This window comes from Syngnathus leptorhynchus, chromosome 11 (genome assembly GCF_054491065.1).
Source record: "Syngnathus leptorhynchus isolate UIUO chromosome 11, UIUO_Slep, whole genome shotgun sequence".
Classification (NCBI taxonomy): Eukaryota; Metazoa; Chordata; class Actinopteri; order Syngnathiformes; family Syngnathidae; genus Syngnathus; species Syngnathus leptorhynchus.
In genome coordinates, this window is record NC_141205.1 from 6,625,409 (window position 1) to 6,640,050 (window position 14,642).

General features: G+C 39.6%; 2 protein-coding genes across 5 annotated transcripts; both read right to left on the bottom strand.

The window, feature by feature from the left end:
• Positions 1–4,558: 4,558 nt before the first annotated feature.
• On the bottom strand, positions 4,559–9,958 carry mettl1 (methyltransferase 1, tRNA methylguanosine). Its single transcript, XM_085924095.1, has 6 exons — positions 9,717–9,958; positions 9,447–9,574; positions 9,193–9,377; positions 7,414–7,527; positions 5,528–5,629; positions 4,559–5,132 (listed from the first exon to the last, which is right to left on the bottom strand). The coding sequence occupies exons 1-6, from the start codon at positions 9,794–9,796 to the stop codon at positions 5,001–5,003; spliced, it is 741 nt and encodes a 246-aa protein (XP_085780221.1). The 5' UTR covers positions 9,797–9,958; the 3' UTR covers positions 4,559–5,000.
• A 110-nt stretch (positions 9,959–10,068) lies between these two features.
• LOC147049140 (E3 ubiquitin-protein ligase MARCHF9-like) lies at positions 10,069–14,315 on the bottom strand. Of its 4 annotated transcripts, none has more exons than XM_085924672.1 (5): positions 14,263–14,315; positions 13,208–13,489; positions 12,167–12,322; positions 11,138–11,330; positions 10,069–10,879 (listed from the first exon to the last, which is right to left on the bottom strand). In XM_085924672.1, exons 1-5 carry the CDS (start codon positions 14,278–14,280, stop codon positions 10,563–10,565), a joined length of 966 nt encoding a protein of 321 aa, XP_085780798.1. In that variant the 5' UTR covers positions 14,281–14,315; the 3' UTR covers positions 10,069–10,562. The 4 variants fall into 4 exon arrangements, with proteins under 4 accessions (XP_085780798.1, XP_085780801.1, XP_085780800.1 ...); XM_085924675.1 differs by lacking the exon at positions 14,263–14,315 and adding an exon at positions 13,811–13,855 and having other exon boundaries at positions 13,208–13,486; XM_085924674.1 differs by lacking the exon at positions 14,263–14,315 and adding an exon at positions 13,678–13,847.
• Between the last annotated feature and the right edge of the window lie 327 nt (positions 14,316–14,642).

Below are 14,642 nucleotides of genomic sequence, written 5' to 3' on the forward strand. Positions count from 1 at the left end.
CGTTGCCTTATCTTGAAGGTAAACATTGACACAAACAATTTTCAGACAAGGCAACCAGAATGTCCGTCTGCTTGTTCGAAAATAGCCACGCAAATACACTGAAAACCAATGGCGCCCAGTTGACAGCGCCTATCCGAGCGGTTTTAATCTAACCTTATTTTTATTATCGTGGTGCTGTGGAATGATTTTTGCTTACCAATTTACTTCTATCAAATGTACTAATCCAATACAGACAATGTTTGGACTCTCCTACTGTATCAGTTGCACATATATTGAGCTGTGCCTTATCTTCGTACTACACACAATTCAACTTTGCTCAGACGTAGTCTCTCATGTTTAGAGTTTTTTTTTTTTATCTGCAAAGTAGATTATAATTCTAATTACTGGTTGCATTGTTTCTGCCATGCATGACAAAACCAGGTTGTTTTTCCTTAGACGCAGTGGTTTTCTTCAATTCTTCAATTTTTTCTTCAGAAGATAGGGCTGTTCCGATGTAACATTACAATTCGGATATCGCAGCCGAGAGTACCGAAAAAGCAATAATTTTCTGCAACAATGGCTTGGATGCTCATCTTTGCCCACCTTATTGAGCTCATTAGAAAGCTCATTCATGACCACACAAGTAGCTGATGGATTAAACACGCGGGGCAAATGTGATATATTTCACAAATAGAGAAATGAGGGGGAAGGGATTTATATCGATTATGAAAGAACATAAGGGGCGGCGCGAAAGAATAGCCTCTTTGTGCCGTCTGGGAATTGATGTGGCCCCGTTGTAGATCATGTTCTCCGGCTCGGCGGGGACGGGCCGAGAGGTATTTTCCTTCATTGTGTTGGCCCCGTGCCCAGAGGGGAGACGGCTCTATACTCCAAGACTAGTATGTTAAAGTTCATGGCTGCAGCCAGCCTGTCTGCTAGTTGCAGAAGAACGTCTTTGTGTGCACACATGCATGCATGCTTGCACTTGCACACAACATGCAAGTGACATTGTGCCTATGCGCAAGTGCGTCCCTCCCTCCCTAAAAAAAAAAGAGGGGACAAATTTGTATTTATGGGAGTCTGGGGCAATTCTGGCGCCGCACACGCCCCCGACTTAAATGAGCTTTCGAAATGCACGTCAAATTAATGCAAATTAATTGATTTTGAAGAATCAGGTTGTAAAATGAGTTTAAGGTTGTTAAACGCACATGACTAAATTTCCCCCTTACGTAACTTACAACTTTTCCTCATGTGATAACATCTTTGTATTTCATTTTTTTTTTATTCATTTTATGTGTATATGCCACAAATTTAGCTTGACCAAAACTACCCTGTGAAATAGGGGAAAAAACACTGTGGTCAGGTATGTGTTTAAAATTGGTATTGGAAATGACAGTCATCAAGTCCTCTGGGCTGAAAAGTTCAAGGGCCACTCTTGGCTCGCCCATCGCACGGCCAGTGACAAGGTGGTGCGCCAAGTCATGCCGTCAAAGTTATGCTTTGTCTTGTAGGATTTTTTTTTTTTTTTTAAATCATTACCTCCTATATTTATTTACACTTCATAACAAATTGAAACTTTGGGGTGATTGAATCGATGGCTGCTGTTTGTCGTCTCTCATTCGAGAAAATTTCATTAGTTTATGCTTGATTAGGTCAGAAAGCAAAAGAACCCACTTTGCTTGTGTTGAAGTGTTCTGGAAAAAAGGTGAGTTGCTGAAATTCTGGCTAAGTCTGCATTACCAACAAGCTAACCAATTTATTGAACACCAATGAACAAGGATTTGAATGATTAACTTGCTTCAGGGATTATGTTGCAGTTTCCTTTTATTTGTTACCCATGTGAAGGACTTTAAGGTATGGGGTGAATAGCATCTGTTAAAAGAACCGCATCTGGAGGCCACATATACAGTCGGACAAGTTTTTCATCGTCCGCATGATGAATGAGTGCTACCGTGGCAACATGTGCTGCAATAGGATGTGACTTTTTCTCTTCTGTGATTGGTCACTGAACAATCAGCCTGATGGGATCTATAAAGTCAATTGGCAATTAGTGGTCATTTTTACTAGCATATAACCACAACAGCTGGCTGACATGGGAAGATTTTATATATTTTTTTGCATTCTAGACTGCAGTCCAACAGATTTTTACCCTACACATTCTCGTAGTCCAATGTGATATAACCCACATGCTAAGAAGAGAATGAAAAAAAATTGTTTTTTGCTATGGTTGAGGTCTTATTACACTGAGCCATAGAAACACAATTTAAGTTGTTTTTGGCACAGAAAGGCTGGAGTCGACACAGATTCAAACGCGGGACTCTCTCACAGCGGTGGTGAATAGAAGCAGACCATCCAGATGTGCTGCCACGTTCCGAACATCTGTTATAGTTTCAGATGGTAGTGTTACTAGGATGGTACTGTAACCCAGCAGAAAGATGATGGCTTTTTGAGGTAAACTGAAAAAGTTCAAGGAAAACATCCATGAATAACTATTATGACCCTGAATGCTTGCATGTGTCCAAATGCAATGACTTAATATTATTGACTTATATTTATGTTGTGTGTATGTTGTGAAGTTGTTTTGGTCACTACTTAAAAGACAAATTGAAGTACATGAAATGTCCCTCATATTAATTTATGGTTCATTTTGCCTTTATTTAATCATAAACTCATTTTTCAGAATTGTTCCTTGTGATGTTCATGTTGCATTATAAAAATTTGGTGGTTGACTTTTTAACTCATTTACTGTCATTGACGCATAGAAACGTCAACGTTTTATTTTATCTTGGCTGCACAGTTAAATTCTTGTAAGAATACTTTGTTTCTGTTCATTTTGAAGGCATTTCAGCATCAAGCTAGCTAGTTCCAAGGACCAGGTCACATTCTTGACCGAAGCTGTCATCCATGCGCACATGCTGAAACGAATACTTTGTTGAACCTTTTACATTATTGACAGTTTAGGGGTATGCGTCTCAGCATGGTACGTGTTGACCTAAGAACATTTGACCTCTCTTTGCTCCAAGAATGCTCTGGATTTTGTGCCAGATTTTGAGGGCATGTATTATGCACAGCCATTTTCATATCATCAACTGGTTTCAGGTCTGGGTTCTGTCTGCACCATTTTAAAACTTTAATCATCTTATAGTGAAAACATTCTTTTGTTAATTTAGATGCACGCATGGGGTCAACGTCATGCTAAAAGGTGAAATTCCTTTGCAGTTTGAGGTTTTTTTTCACTGACAGCTGAAGGGTTTGTGGTAAAGATGACTGCTATTCGGAGGACCTGCACATAATCCACCCCCCCTCCACCTTGACTAAAGCCTCAGTTCCAGCTGACAAAAAACAGCCCCGAAGCATGACACTGCCACTACCATGCTTTGCTGTGCATATGGTGTTTTTTTCATGCCCAATTGAAAAGTGTCGGGGGGTTGTGTAAAGAGATGTAAACATCCATCCATCTTCTGAACACTTAGACAAATGTACAGTGTCTGGGACTCAACTCAATCCTTAAAGGACATTTAATGGCAACAAAGGGGAACAAAAATCCAGAACAAGAGTGATTTGACGGTCAGCTGATGCAGGGCTGACTTAAATAATGAGCCAGTCATGATGTCATGTGTTGCAGGTGTAGACTCGAGAGAGTACAGCTGCTTTGCTTGCCACTTTTGAATGAAAAGTATCCATCAGACATGATTTCATCTAATAATAATAGTGTGTCAAGATAAACAGAATATTATTGTTATGACCTTAAAGTTGACCTGGAATTTTAGAGGGAACAATTTTAAATCCCATAATCCCCTTTAGGCCAAGCAGTCAAATGAGGTCGGTGACCTGATGGCAGAGGTCCTTCGTATATGATTAAGTAATCCACAATTTACTTCATGATGATAAATCATACAAGGTGGAGAAAAATGAAAGCATCCTTACCTTTTTCTTACCTTTGATATGTTCAGTCTGAGAATTTTGCTGTTGCGTGTGCATTACAGTATGAATCACCTCCGATTTGTGGTGGTCGGAATGCATGAGTCATGAGTTCTTTGAAGTTTGAGTTTGGGTCGGAGGAGTACGCCTTAAAAAGGAGGATGCGAAAACATTTTCATGAGTTTAGAAACAGCTGCCTCTGTAAACACATCCGGAGAAAGGAGTGATGACTTCAACAAGTCTGAGGTCCAGATGGGAGCAAACGCAACTTCCGCAAGATGTCACCACTAGTGCAAATTGTTTCAGCCTTGAACTTTGGCTTTCCTTCAAAGATGTTGAAAATGTTTTAACAAAGGGATTTTTCTTCCTGCTTACATCCGTTTTCTAAAATGTTTGTTCTCATTTGGGCTGCTGGTGAGCTGGGGCCAATCACAGCTAACTTTGAGCGAGAAGCGAAGTTCAGGAATTCGAAAACGCGTAAGGATGGTTGCAAATTCATAGCACCAAATGAACTAATACAATTTAATGTCATAATCTAGCAAAAATAACAGATAACACCATGGTGCATTTTTCTATCCATCTTCACCTTTAATTGACTGAGGCAAGTGCTGTCCTGCTTCTAATCACATCCCCTGCAGCAGCAAATACTTCCAAACGCCTGACAGGAGAAAAAAAAAAAAAAAAACACGATCAAAGCGTAAAAATTAACTGATGAGTTTAGAAAGCTGACAATTATGTAACTGATTTCTCTTTCTGGTTAGTTCTCACTGTCCAAAAAAAAAAAAAAGACTTTTTTTTTTATTTTTATTTTTTTTACAAGAGCTAGCCAATCAAGAACGTAAAATATTGCTTTTAAAATATGCCTGCTCTTTATTATTATAACTGTATAATACAATGATGCATTGAATGTGATTTACAAGAAACAAAAGAGCATCTAGAAAGAGAAAAATCGTTATAAAATAAAAAAAACTGCACACATCACCCCTCCCATGATAGTGTAATGTGGCAACAACCAAAGAAGACCATGTGGCTTTCCGAACAGCCGCTCTGTTTAATCCTCCAAGTTGCACTGAGAAGAGCAAAAGTCACTTTTTTGTGTTTCAGTCAATGTCCATCAATACTGGATCATCAATCCGCCGGAAAATCGCGAGAAAGTTTTTCCCTTCGTTCCGCTGCACTTTCTTTCCTTCCTCTGTGCACACGCCTAATCGAGGAATGATGACATCGTCAACCTGCAAAAACAAAGTATTTGGATGAGACAAATACACTTGTGCATCTTGCATTGAATAAAACTTGAGATAGATGCACCCACGTTTTGTTTGAAAATGTTACACAGCGCTTAAGAGTTGTTAGCTACGGCAAGTGTGCATGCGCTGAACCTGTGCACTTTTTTTTTCCAAAAGAGTTAATGTTACCACCCAACGTTTGACATGCATTCTCATTTTGAAAAAAGGCATGACAATAGGGAACTTTGAGAGTTCAAATATTGACCAAAAGTTCTCACTTGAAAAGTTAAACCTCTCCAAGAAAACTGGAACAGTGCAAAAAAAAAAAAGTGACCCCAATGGAGCAGACAGAAAACAAATATATGTGTGTGTGATCTGCAAACACAGTGTTCTCCACGTACCAGCTCTTCATCAGGGACCCGCAAGAATAACGGATGTTCACTAAAGTGCTTCACCATCCAAAGGTGGACCTCCTCCACGTCCGTGATGGTATAAACTAAACCCTAAAGTAACACACACAGAACAGACAATCAAATAAAATGGCAACATGATTTTAGTAAAAGAGTAGTAAATGATGCAATGCAAGAATTTTCATTGAAATATTCTGCAAAGCCATTTCAATCGTATCTTACATTAGCCTTTAAAATAAATGGCTTACAGATGACTTTTTGCCAGAAATGGGAACGTGTGTAACCTGTAAAAATAACAAGTGTCAAGAAATAACAAGACCTCCTTGTAAGCTGAGCTGTTTAATAGCCACACAGCAGAGCAAAAACATACATGTGGCAAAGACTCTCCAGGACCTCTTCCACTAACAACCCAGAACGGGCTTTGAGGTTATTTTGGGGCATTTTGGAAAGAGCACAAAAAATAAAATGCCGAGTTTATTAACAAATAACAACCACTTTTGGAAAAAATAGGGTCAATACTCGTGGTGTGCACCTTGGTGCAGATCCAAATTAGGGTTATGCAAGCCTGGCAGTGGTCTGTGGTCCAGCAAGAGCCTTTCCACTTATTAAAGCTGCAATGTGCTGGATTTGAAGTTTCTAATCACTACTGCCACCTGTGGCCAAAAAATGAAATTGCAAATCACGTGCACAATATACATTGTCGAACGCGTGCGACTGAAGACTCAACGCAGAGCCTGGAAGGGTCATAACCAATTAATGTTTACAGAGGTGAGACAAGTTTTAGTCTGACTCCTCCGTACTACCTGTGTATCACACCCGAAGACAGAGCATGGGTAATTCCAACCTAATCCTGTTTGAAAATTACTTTCCAGGGACTTACATGAATACCATTGGAAGTGTTCGTTTGCTATTTATAAGATATGTGAGTCATAATCAAATGTCAGTCAAATGAAAAGATATTCCCATGGAATGCATCTTTCAGCTTGCAGCGTAAATTGCATCTGAAGGTTTCCTCACATGTGTGGCGCAGTGATCCTTGGCATTGTGATAAAAATAACCCGGAGACAACACAGAGGTTAGTCCCCTATGTCACAGCAGTTTACACTGGACACTGCACAGATAGATTTACGAGAACAAGGACTTCTTAGAAAACTCAGTCATGGCACACATTACCACACCGCACTGCACTTTACCACACTTTTTTTTTTACAGTGAAGCCGGGATACGACAGAGTGGACACACTTTATTTGTTCAGCTGTCGCAAATGAGACTAGGGTTCAGATGCAAACAATTGTGTCACTCAATAATTGTAATTCATGCTCATAGGGACGTATCATGTGGGCAAACGTCTATGACAGACGACCCCACCTACCAGAACAGTTATGGCTTGGTGCCAAAAGAAAAGGCCCGGGCAGATCTTGGACACGCACATGCATGCACGGACGCACATGCATGCATGCCAAAGGAAAAACTATAAAGCCTAATTCGCTATCAGGCAGCCCTTCTTTGTTTGGAATTGGACGTATATAGGCTGAAGGGTTAAGTTTTGGCAAAGCAGGCAATTCAGCGACTGTAAAATCAGTCGACAAAATGAGCGAGTATAAAGTTTGGACACTGAAAAATGTGAGACTCGATACACGTGACAAAAGAATGTGTGTCGCCTTTGAAATGGTAGAATATGTGCCTCCCAGTTCGGGTCTTCAATTAATAGTAGTCTTATTAGTTCTTTAAGTTAATGGTTTGTGATATCACGCGAGCAACTGGAAAACTAGTTAAAGGGGCTTTCTGAAATGGTGAAAATGGATTTTACGTTATGGAAACCCAAATAATTTAGCTTCATGCAAATGTTACATGACTGTGCTTGGTGTCGTACGTACCCCGATTCTAAGTGTGTAGGCATACTCTGCCAACAACGTAGGGCTGATGATCCTCCATTTGTGTTTGGTCTTCTTAAAATGAGGATCCGGGAAAAGGAAGAACATCTTACTAAGCTGAAAATAAAGGCAAAAGGTCAGAAACCTTTGAATGAGCCCTTGAGACTGAAAAAGTTTGAATCACTTCAACCCACAGGAAATTGTAGTTTCTATTTTTGAAACCACTATCTGGACACTATATAATGTAACCTTTTTAACATGGCCGTCCTGAGACTTTGCGGTTGGTTGTTAAACACGGTTGTTTAAAAACTGGAATTTCCCTTTATCGGTCCCTATAGTTTCTCATGTCAAATGCACTAACAGAGCCTTTAAATAACATTGCAACCACTTTTTTGTCCTGAGGAGTCATGTCAGGTATTGATTAGTGTTCGGAAATCCCATTCATACACGCTTATAAATGGAACTGCAGGCTTTTGCATAGAAAGTCACCTTTAGGACTTACATTATGATACATACTTTTATTTATTTATTTTTTTTGTCCGGCACCTTCACCCGCCACAAAATTAAAACAATAAAAGTATGTAATTACTTCTGATATCACATTAGCAGAAAAAGTTCAGGCAGGAAAGTAAAGGAACCAAATCTGAGCATTATTATGTTTTACAAGGTAGAATTTACAGTATAATGGCATTAAAATCTTAATCTTTAGCAGTCTTTATGTGCTGGTGACTGTGCTTGCTTTTTCATTGCATTATTTAAAGCAGTGGTTCTTGAATTGAGTTAGGGGACATAAGTCACACTGATTTGCAGGTATGTCACTTGTTGTGAGTTGTGTTGGGTTTTGTTCTTTGAACAAGGTGATTTCATGCACGGCTCCTTTTGTGCCCCAGTAAAAGAAACATCTGTCTTGAATTTGAAGAAAATGCATTTTATTTTTCACTAGAGGGGTTCGATGAATGCGCATAAGAAACTGATGAGGTTCGGTACCTCCAATAAGGTTAAGAACCACTGATTTAGAGTTTTCCTGAAATGTTACCAAGTCCAAAATAAAGCCAGCTCGTCATAAAATACGAAGGGGGAATAGGCCACATTTGGCCCCAAAAACTGACTGGCCAACTACCAAGAATGTCAATAAGCCTGCGAGTCAACATTAATGTGGAAAAATTGTATGCCGATGTTATAAGGATTACTACGCTATAGTTACAAGGTATATTAATAAATGGTTGCAAGAGCCAGATGATCATTGTACAGTTTATTTTCTGTGAACAGAAAATCTGAACTCGGAGAATTTATTAGGCCTGAGCTCAGCAAAGTATAGCCCAAGGGCCACATTCGGCCTTGCCACAGTCTTTGACTGGCCCTTGCATGCTTTAATTTTTTGCCAACTTTGCAGCTCCAAACATTTCTCATCACTATAGCGGCTATTTACTTTTTTGGGGAAGTAGTGGTCTTTCTACTAGTAACATTCTTATTTCCTGCACAATGTAGGAAAGAGCGGAATTTGCCAGATAATAATTTGAGTAACAACTGTGTTACCGTACACTTCTTTTGTCAAGGTTCACTACTTAATAATTTCAGTTTCACTGTTACACAAAACAAGTAAAAACTGTTTGCATGTAAAAATAAAATAAAAAATCTACATCACATGGTTTAAAAGGAAATAAACAATATGATTTCACTTGTGTTTGTATCCCAATTTGACATTGCATGGAAACGCAATTGAGTGTCAAGTTGTTCCATTTGTGTATGCTTGTAAAATAATGAAATGCATGTATATTATACCTGTCCCTTCCTGAAGAAGTTGGGAAGATACTTCATGGCGTTGCTGCGAAGGCAGGCAATGTTCTGGTAGCTTCCTGGATTGCTTTCACGTAATGACTTGATACGATCTTGGACATAATCGGACACTTTCACCCGGATCTCCAGACCCAGCATGAGTTTGTCTGGAAAGAATGGAGCTAACTCCACTGAGAAAGCATGCATGATACAAATGTCTAAAGATTGGCAGACAAGTCGAATGGATAAGGAGTGATTACCTAAAAGTCCACCGTATCCACACCCAATATCTGCAAACTCAACTTGTGGTGTTCCTTCCCCAGATTGCTCCTCACTAAAGAATTGTGGATAGAGCTTGCTCCAGTCCATCTCCTCTGGACACACAGGACTGACAAGACAAGAATGACAGCAATGAATCCCTATGAACACGTATAGAAAGAGTTCAACAAAGATGATGCTGAGTCGTGAAAGATGCAAAGAAGTTGATCTGTACTTGTTGAATGAGGTAAATATGCACGGACGTCACTCACTAATCAAACGAATGATGTGCCATCGGATTTGAATGTGCTCGTTGTCTGTAGTAACGCTTCTGCGGCATTGACGAACTCATCTTGGCTTCGAAAAAGATGTGCTTCCCAAAAACACGCAAGTTTTTCTTTTATTCGCTTCTTCTAAAGTGAGTACCTTCTTAAAATGTTAACTTTCGAGAGTCACGGTTGCATCTGCATGCTTTTCCCAAACACACGCGTCGCGGGGTGTGACATCATCACTAAGCGACCAATACATTTGTTAAAAAAAGAAAAGGCCCTGTACTTTCCAATCATCTCCATTCATTCATCTTTCAGTATAGTAAAAGATGACAAATAAAAGTTTGGCCTTGCAAAAGAAGTTTTTAATCTTAATGGGATTTGGCTGGTTAAATAAGTAAAAATATTCAAAAACATTACATGTTGAGGAAAAGTGAGGCCAATATGTCACGGCATAATTTTTATTCGGATACTTAATATCAGGCCTGATATTAATCCTTTAGTCCTGCAAGTTAAAATGTCTCAGTTGATACAATTGCAATGCAAATGTGCACAACACGATTTATACAAAAGGCATTTGTCATTTCTTCAGAAAACAGCTGACTGGTAATGATTGGTCCCAACAGTAAAACAAAAAACAAAACAAGATACTTTAGAACCTTATGTTGGTTTCAACATCTGGCAGTTAAAATAAAAAAATAAAATAAAAACTTTTATTCCACATTTGTCTTGAAAATGTCATTTTTTCCCCCTCCGATATAACCAATCTGTCCACCCTTTGGCCACATAGACAAAATGTGCTTTTGTGGGTTGAATTTGGACTGAAGCTCAACTCTGCTTCTGACCCTGCTATACAGTGGTCACCCTCATGATGACCTCATGGTTGTTGGTACGGTTATTGTTGCTGTTGCTGCTATTGGGCCTTCTTAACCTGTTGAGGATGCTCTGAATAGTATTGCCAACATAGAAGGTAATGCAAGACCGTCTCTGCTCCTGCCCATTGTGTGGCACCTCCGCAGTGTGACTTTGCACATGACGGGCGCCTTTCTTACGAGAACTGGTCAGGTCTTTTGTTTTGTCATAATTTAGTACTCTCCACTTTTTGTTCATTGTATGCCAGCGCTTTATGATCCGGTAAACAGACGGTCCTTCTTGGAATACAAGTCCTGTGTGGAAAGAACAAAGGGTAGGGGAGCAGTAAAGAGGGTTGGGTTAAATACTGGAACTCTAATTACACTTTCAATGAATAAATATGACTTGGAAGCAATAAATCAAATGGTGACAGTCGTCTGATGAACAAAACTGTGTCCACCATTCAAAGCACAACCTTACTTTCCAAAACTTGCACATAAGTTGGCAGTCACACTTGCCAATACATAAACCAGTTTGCAAAATGTTACATAAGTGTATCTGTTGTATCATACCTATACAAACGAAGTCCATGAAGACGTACATGCCGTATAATATCTGAAAGATATAATTATTACGCTGGAATTCTGCAAAGGGGCTGACAATTGACCATATAAGCCAACCCAAACTAGCTATGAGGAACACCAAGCCCAGGATAATGGCTGAAATCTGTACTTTTTCAATCAAGGTCAGAGAGATGGATTGCCACTGCAAAAACAGACAAGACAAATATCAAGGCGTTAATACACAGGTATCAAACTCAAGGCCCGGGGGCCAGATATGGCCGACCACATCATTTTATGTGGCCCGCGAAGACAAATTATGCATCAAATCCGTCTGTCATTACTAGAATTGCAAATTGTCTTCACTTTTAATAATATCTTTTTTTTTAAATATTAGACCAGGTTTTACCCGTCTGATTTGAAAATGAGTTACATGTCAGTTTGTTTTGTAGCTTTTACTGTATATAATATGAGGTGCTCATACATTTATTTGGGTTGACAGTCATAATGGCCCTTCGAAAGAAGCTATGACTACAATGCAGCCCGCGAAAAAAACGATATACAATATACAATACAAGGAATGTCAACCGGTGGTCTAAGGCCCTCTAGTGGCCCGTGGCGGTATTGTAGGTGGTCTACAAAATTAGAAATGGAAAATAATTGTAACAGTTCTAAAAATAAAATCGATTAAATATTTAGACTTTATTTATTTTCCAGTTTTTGTGAATCATTTCCCCGTCTAAATAATATCAAATGCAGCTAGGATTTCCAAAATAGAGATACAGATGCAAATAAATAGCCTGTATAGGTCCATCCTCTTTCAGTGCAAAATAAAATAATATTCAACCAAAACAGTGGTTGCTTCTTGGTCATGATGGTGGTCCTTTGGTCGAACCCCTCTGTCATAGATAAAGAAAGATGTACTGGACTAAAAAGCAGGTGTTTTTTTCTGACAATGGCAAGTCTGTGAATGTCCTTCATTTGATACTTTTCATTGGATGTCATTTTGGCACACATACAAGATTGGAGACAATATGGTACCTTCAGTGGGTTCCTGATGCAAACCGAATGAACTCGGTACTTAAAGCGGCAGATCTCACAGTTCCAGGAGCCTGTTTCCCCGATCCAGCGGACAAGGCAAGACTGGTGAGAGTAGCGCACAGAGCCATCACATCGGCAGGGGCTCAATAGTTCTCCCTGCAGAAAACAAAGAACACCTACATGAAGTTGGAGATGATTTCACTAAGTGAATAGGTTCCGTTAAAATGAATAACATTCATGCACAGCTTTCAATACTAGCCTCCATCAATTGGTCTTGCCAAAAATAACAATGATACAATTTCAACATCATGAATTACATTTCTTGCAATGTGCAGTACCAAAATGCAGCATATTAATATGACTATGACAAGCCAGTTGGGATAGGCTCCAGCACGGATGGATGAATATTAAGTGGATGCCCTGTGGTATGCTGCTTCCCACGGGTCAGTACTATCCTGCCTCCCAAGGGACAGTACTATCAGCACACGCGCCCATTATTTTACGTTTTGTATCAGGCATCGAAAGTTTTTAAAATCATGTGTGTATCCCGTTTTAAACAACAGCTCAAATTTCATTGCAAATTTAGGGCAAGCCAGGCCTTGATTGCTATGTACATTCTGATATTATACATGATTCTATTGTCCAGTTGTGATTTTAATTTGTACAGTTTATGGAGACATAATTTGGAAAAGTTTTACTTTTATTCCAGTACTATTTTGGCACTTTATAGTCCACGGTTCAATATGACATACCGGTTTCTGCCATCTAGTGGAGAAGCCGTCACAACACACCGGTAGATTAGATACAGGAATAAAGTCAGATACAATATTTGTTGACCAATTATGGTTTTTTTCAAACTATTAATTCACCAATGTTGCAGACCAATGTGACAATTTCTCCTCTTTTTTTATTCCACTAACCTTTTGTGAATATTCTTCTTTCCTGCTTTGAGGACTTGTGGTTCATTCAGTATTTGAAGTGGATGTCTAAATTAGTAAATGGAGGAATGCACCCAAAAATGATTTATTAATTTAAGTGTACCTTGTCTGGGCCCTGGAAGCAGATCCGACACTGCGGGGTGCACATTTCACTTTCTGCAAGATTGTCGAAGGATTCGGCGTCCTCCTGCAGGTGTTTAACTTTGTCACCTGGCACTTGGCAATACTTCTTGCCCTTCTCCTCTTTGTCCTCCTCGTTGTCCTCCTCCTCTTTGTCCTCCTCCTTCTTGACCTCCTCTTCCGGACAAGAGAGTTTGAGCGGTGACCCAGAAGAGCCTCCGGTCTCCCCCGTCATGCTGGAGCCGGTTTGGGTCTTCTGATTCTGCTTTATTTGGAGCAGAACACTGTTAGTCACCAGCTATCATTCTCTTGCGGACACGCTGCTCCAAATTAGCTCAATTTCGACCTCGGCTGGTAGGTCACCGAAGTTGTTAGAACAAGTGCAAAAATGAACAGCCGGCAGGGGAGGACCCCTCTATGGACTGCATTTTCTACTTATCAAAAAATGCATACGTATTTGCTTTTAAACGGAATTAATCCACAGACAGCTTGAATTGGTGCACTGCAAGTGGAAAGGCTGTATTATGCCTCGCATCCATTTAGACAACTCTGTAATGCCTCCTCTTCGTCAGAATGAGTATTTTACATTTAATTCTCGTCGAGTGATCGCCCCGACGGCACTAATTGGAATAGACAAAGTCAGAACTTGATCCACTTACAGTGCCTGCTCCTGTCCGTAGTGGCGCTGTGACGTACGTGCACGTAACGACGGCAAATTTCGCAGAACATTGACAAAGATGACGTAGGTGCTCATTACGGTGATGTAATTGGATATGCAAGCAGACGCCTGGAAGACGCAATTGTAAAGACGTAATGTTTTTTTGTTTGTTGGCTTCCAACATGTGGGGTGATGTTTTTGTTTATGTGGGGTGATGTGCAGTGCAATGTAAAAATTTCTCTATTGACGCGTTTGATGATTACAAACCGTCTATCGCTGCAAATTTCCACTTATGCTTTTTAAGTAGGATGAAATTACACATGAATGAACACATAAATGAACACTGTTAAATTGAAAATGTGACCATCGCCTTTCCTTACCGATCCAGTTGAAGACATTCTGAATTTTTTTGACGTGCTTGGCCAGCGGGCAGTTAAATGCTTACTGTTAAAAAATGTGCTTTATCCTCTATGAAGGGATTCATCAAAGCTTCTGACACATCGCATGATGTCATTTACTGCACTTCGTATATAAGGCAGCACTGTAGACCTACTCTGTTAATACTGGATAATTTTCTTTATTAATGCACAAGTGCTTGCAGTAGTCTATATAGCTTTATCTCGCAACGTGTTTGTGTTCAATAAAATCAATCAATCAAAAAAGGTATATAAGAATACTGCATCGGTACATCCATGTGAAAATGTCTGAAAAATTACAGGTATCAAAATCTATACCTAGATGCGGGGTGGAGGGTGGGGTG

What these genes read in the sequence shown, in the direction of transcription:
- mettl1 (XM_085924095.1), bottom strand. Translation starts at nt 9,796, where the DNA reads ATGAGTTCGTCAATGCCGCAGAAGCGTTACTACAGACAACGAGCACAT. An exon ending in GCACATCATTCGTTTGATTA is followed by an intron (nt 9,575 to 9,716) that starts GTGAGTGACGTC and finishes TTGTCTTGTCAG; the next exon opens with TCCTGTGTGTCCAGAGGAGA. An exon ending in CCTACACACTTAGAATCGGG is followed by an intron (nt 5,630 to 7,413) that starts GTACGTACGACA and finishes GTGTTACTTTAG; the next exon opens with GGTTTAGTTTATACCATCAC.
- LOC147049140 (XM_085924672.1), bottom strand. An exon ending in GCTTCCAGGGCCCAGACAAG is followed by an intron (nt 12,323 to 13,207) that starts GTACACTTAAAT and finishes TGTTTTCTGCAG; the next exon opens with GGAGAACTATTGAGCCCCTG. An exon ending in CATGGACTTCGTTTGTATAG is followed by an intron (nt 10,880 to 11,137) that starts GTATGATACAAC and finishes CTTTCCACACAG; the next exon opens with GACTTGTATTCCAAGAAGGA.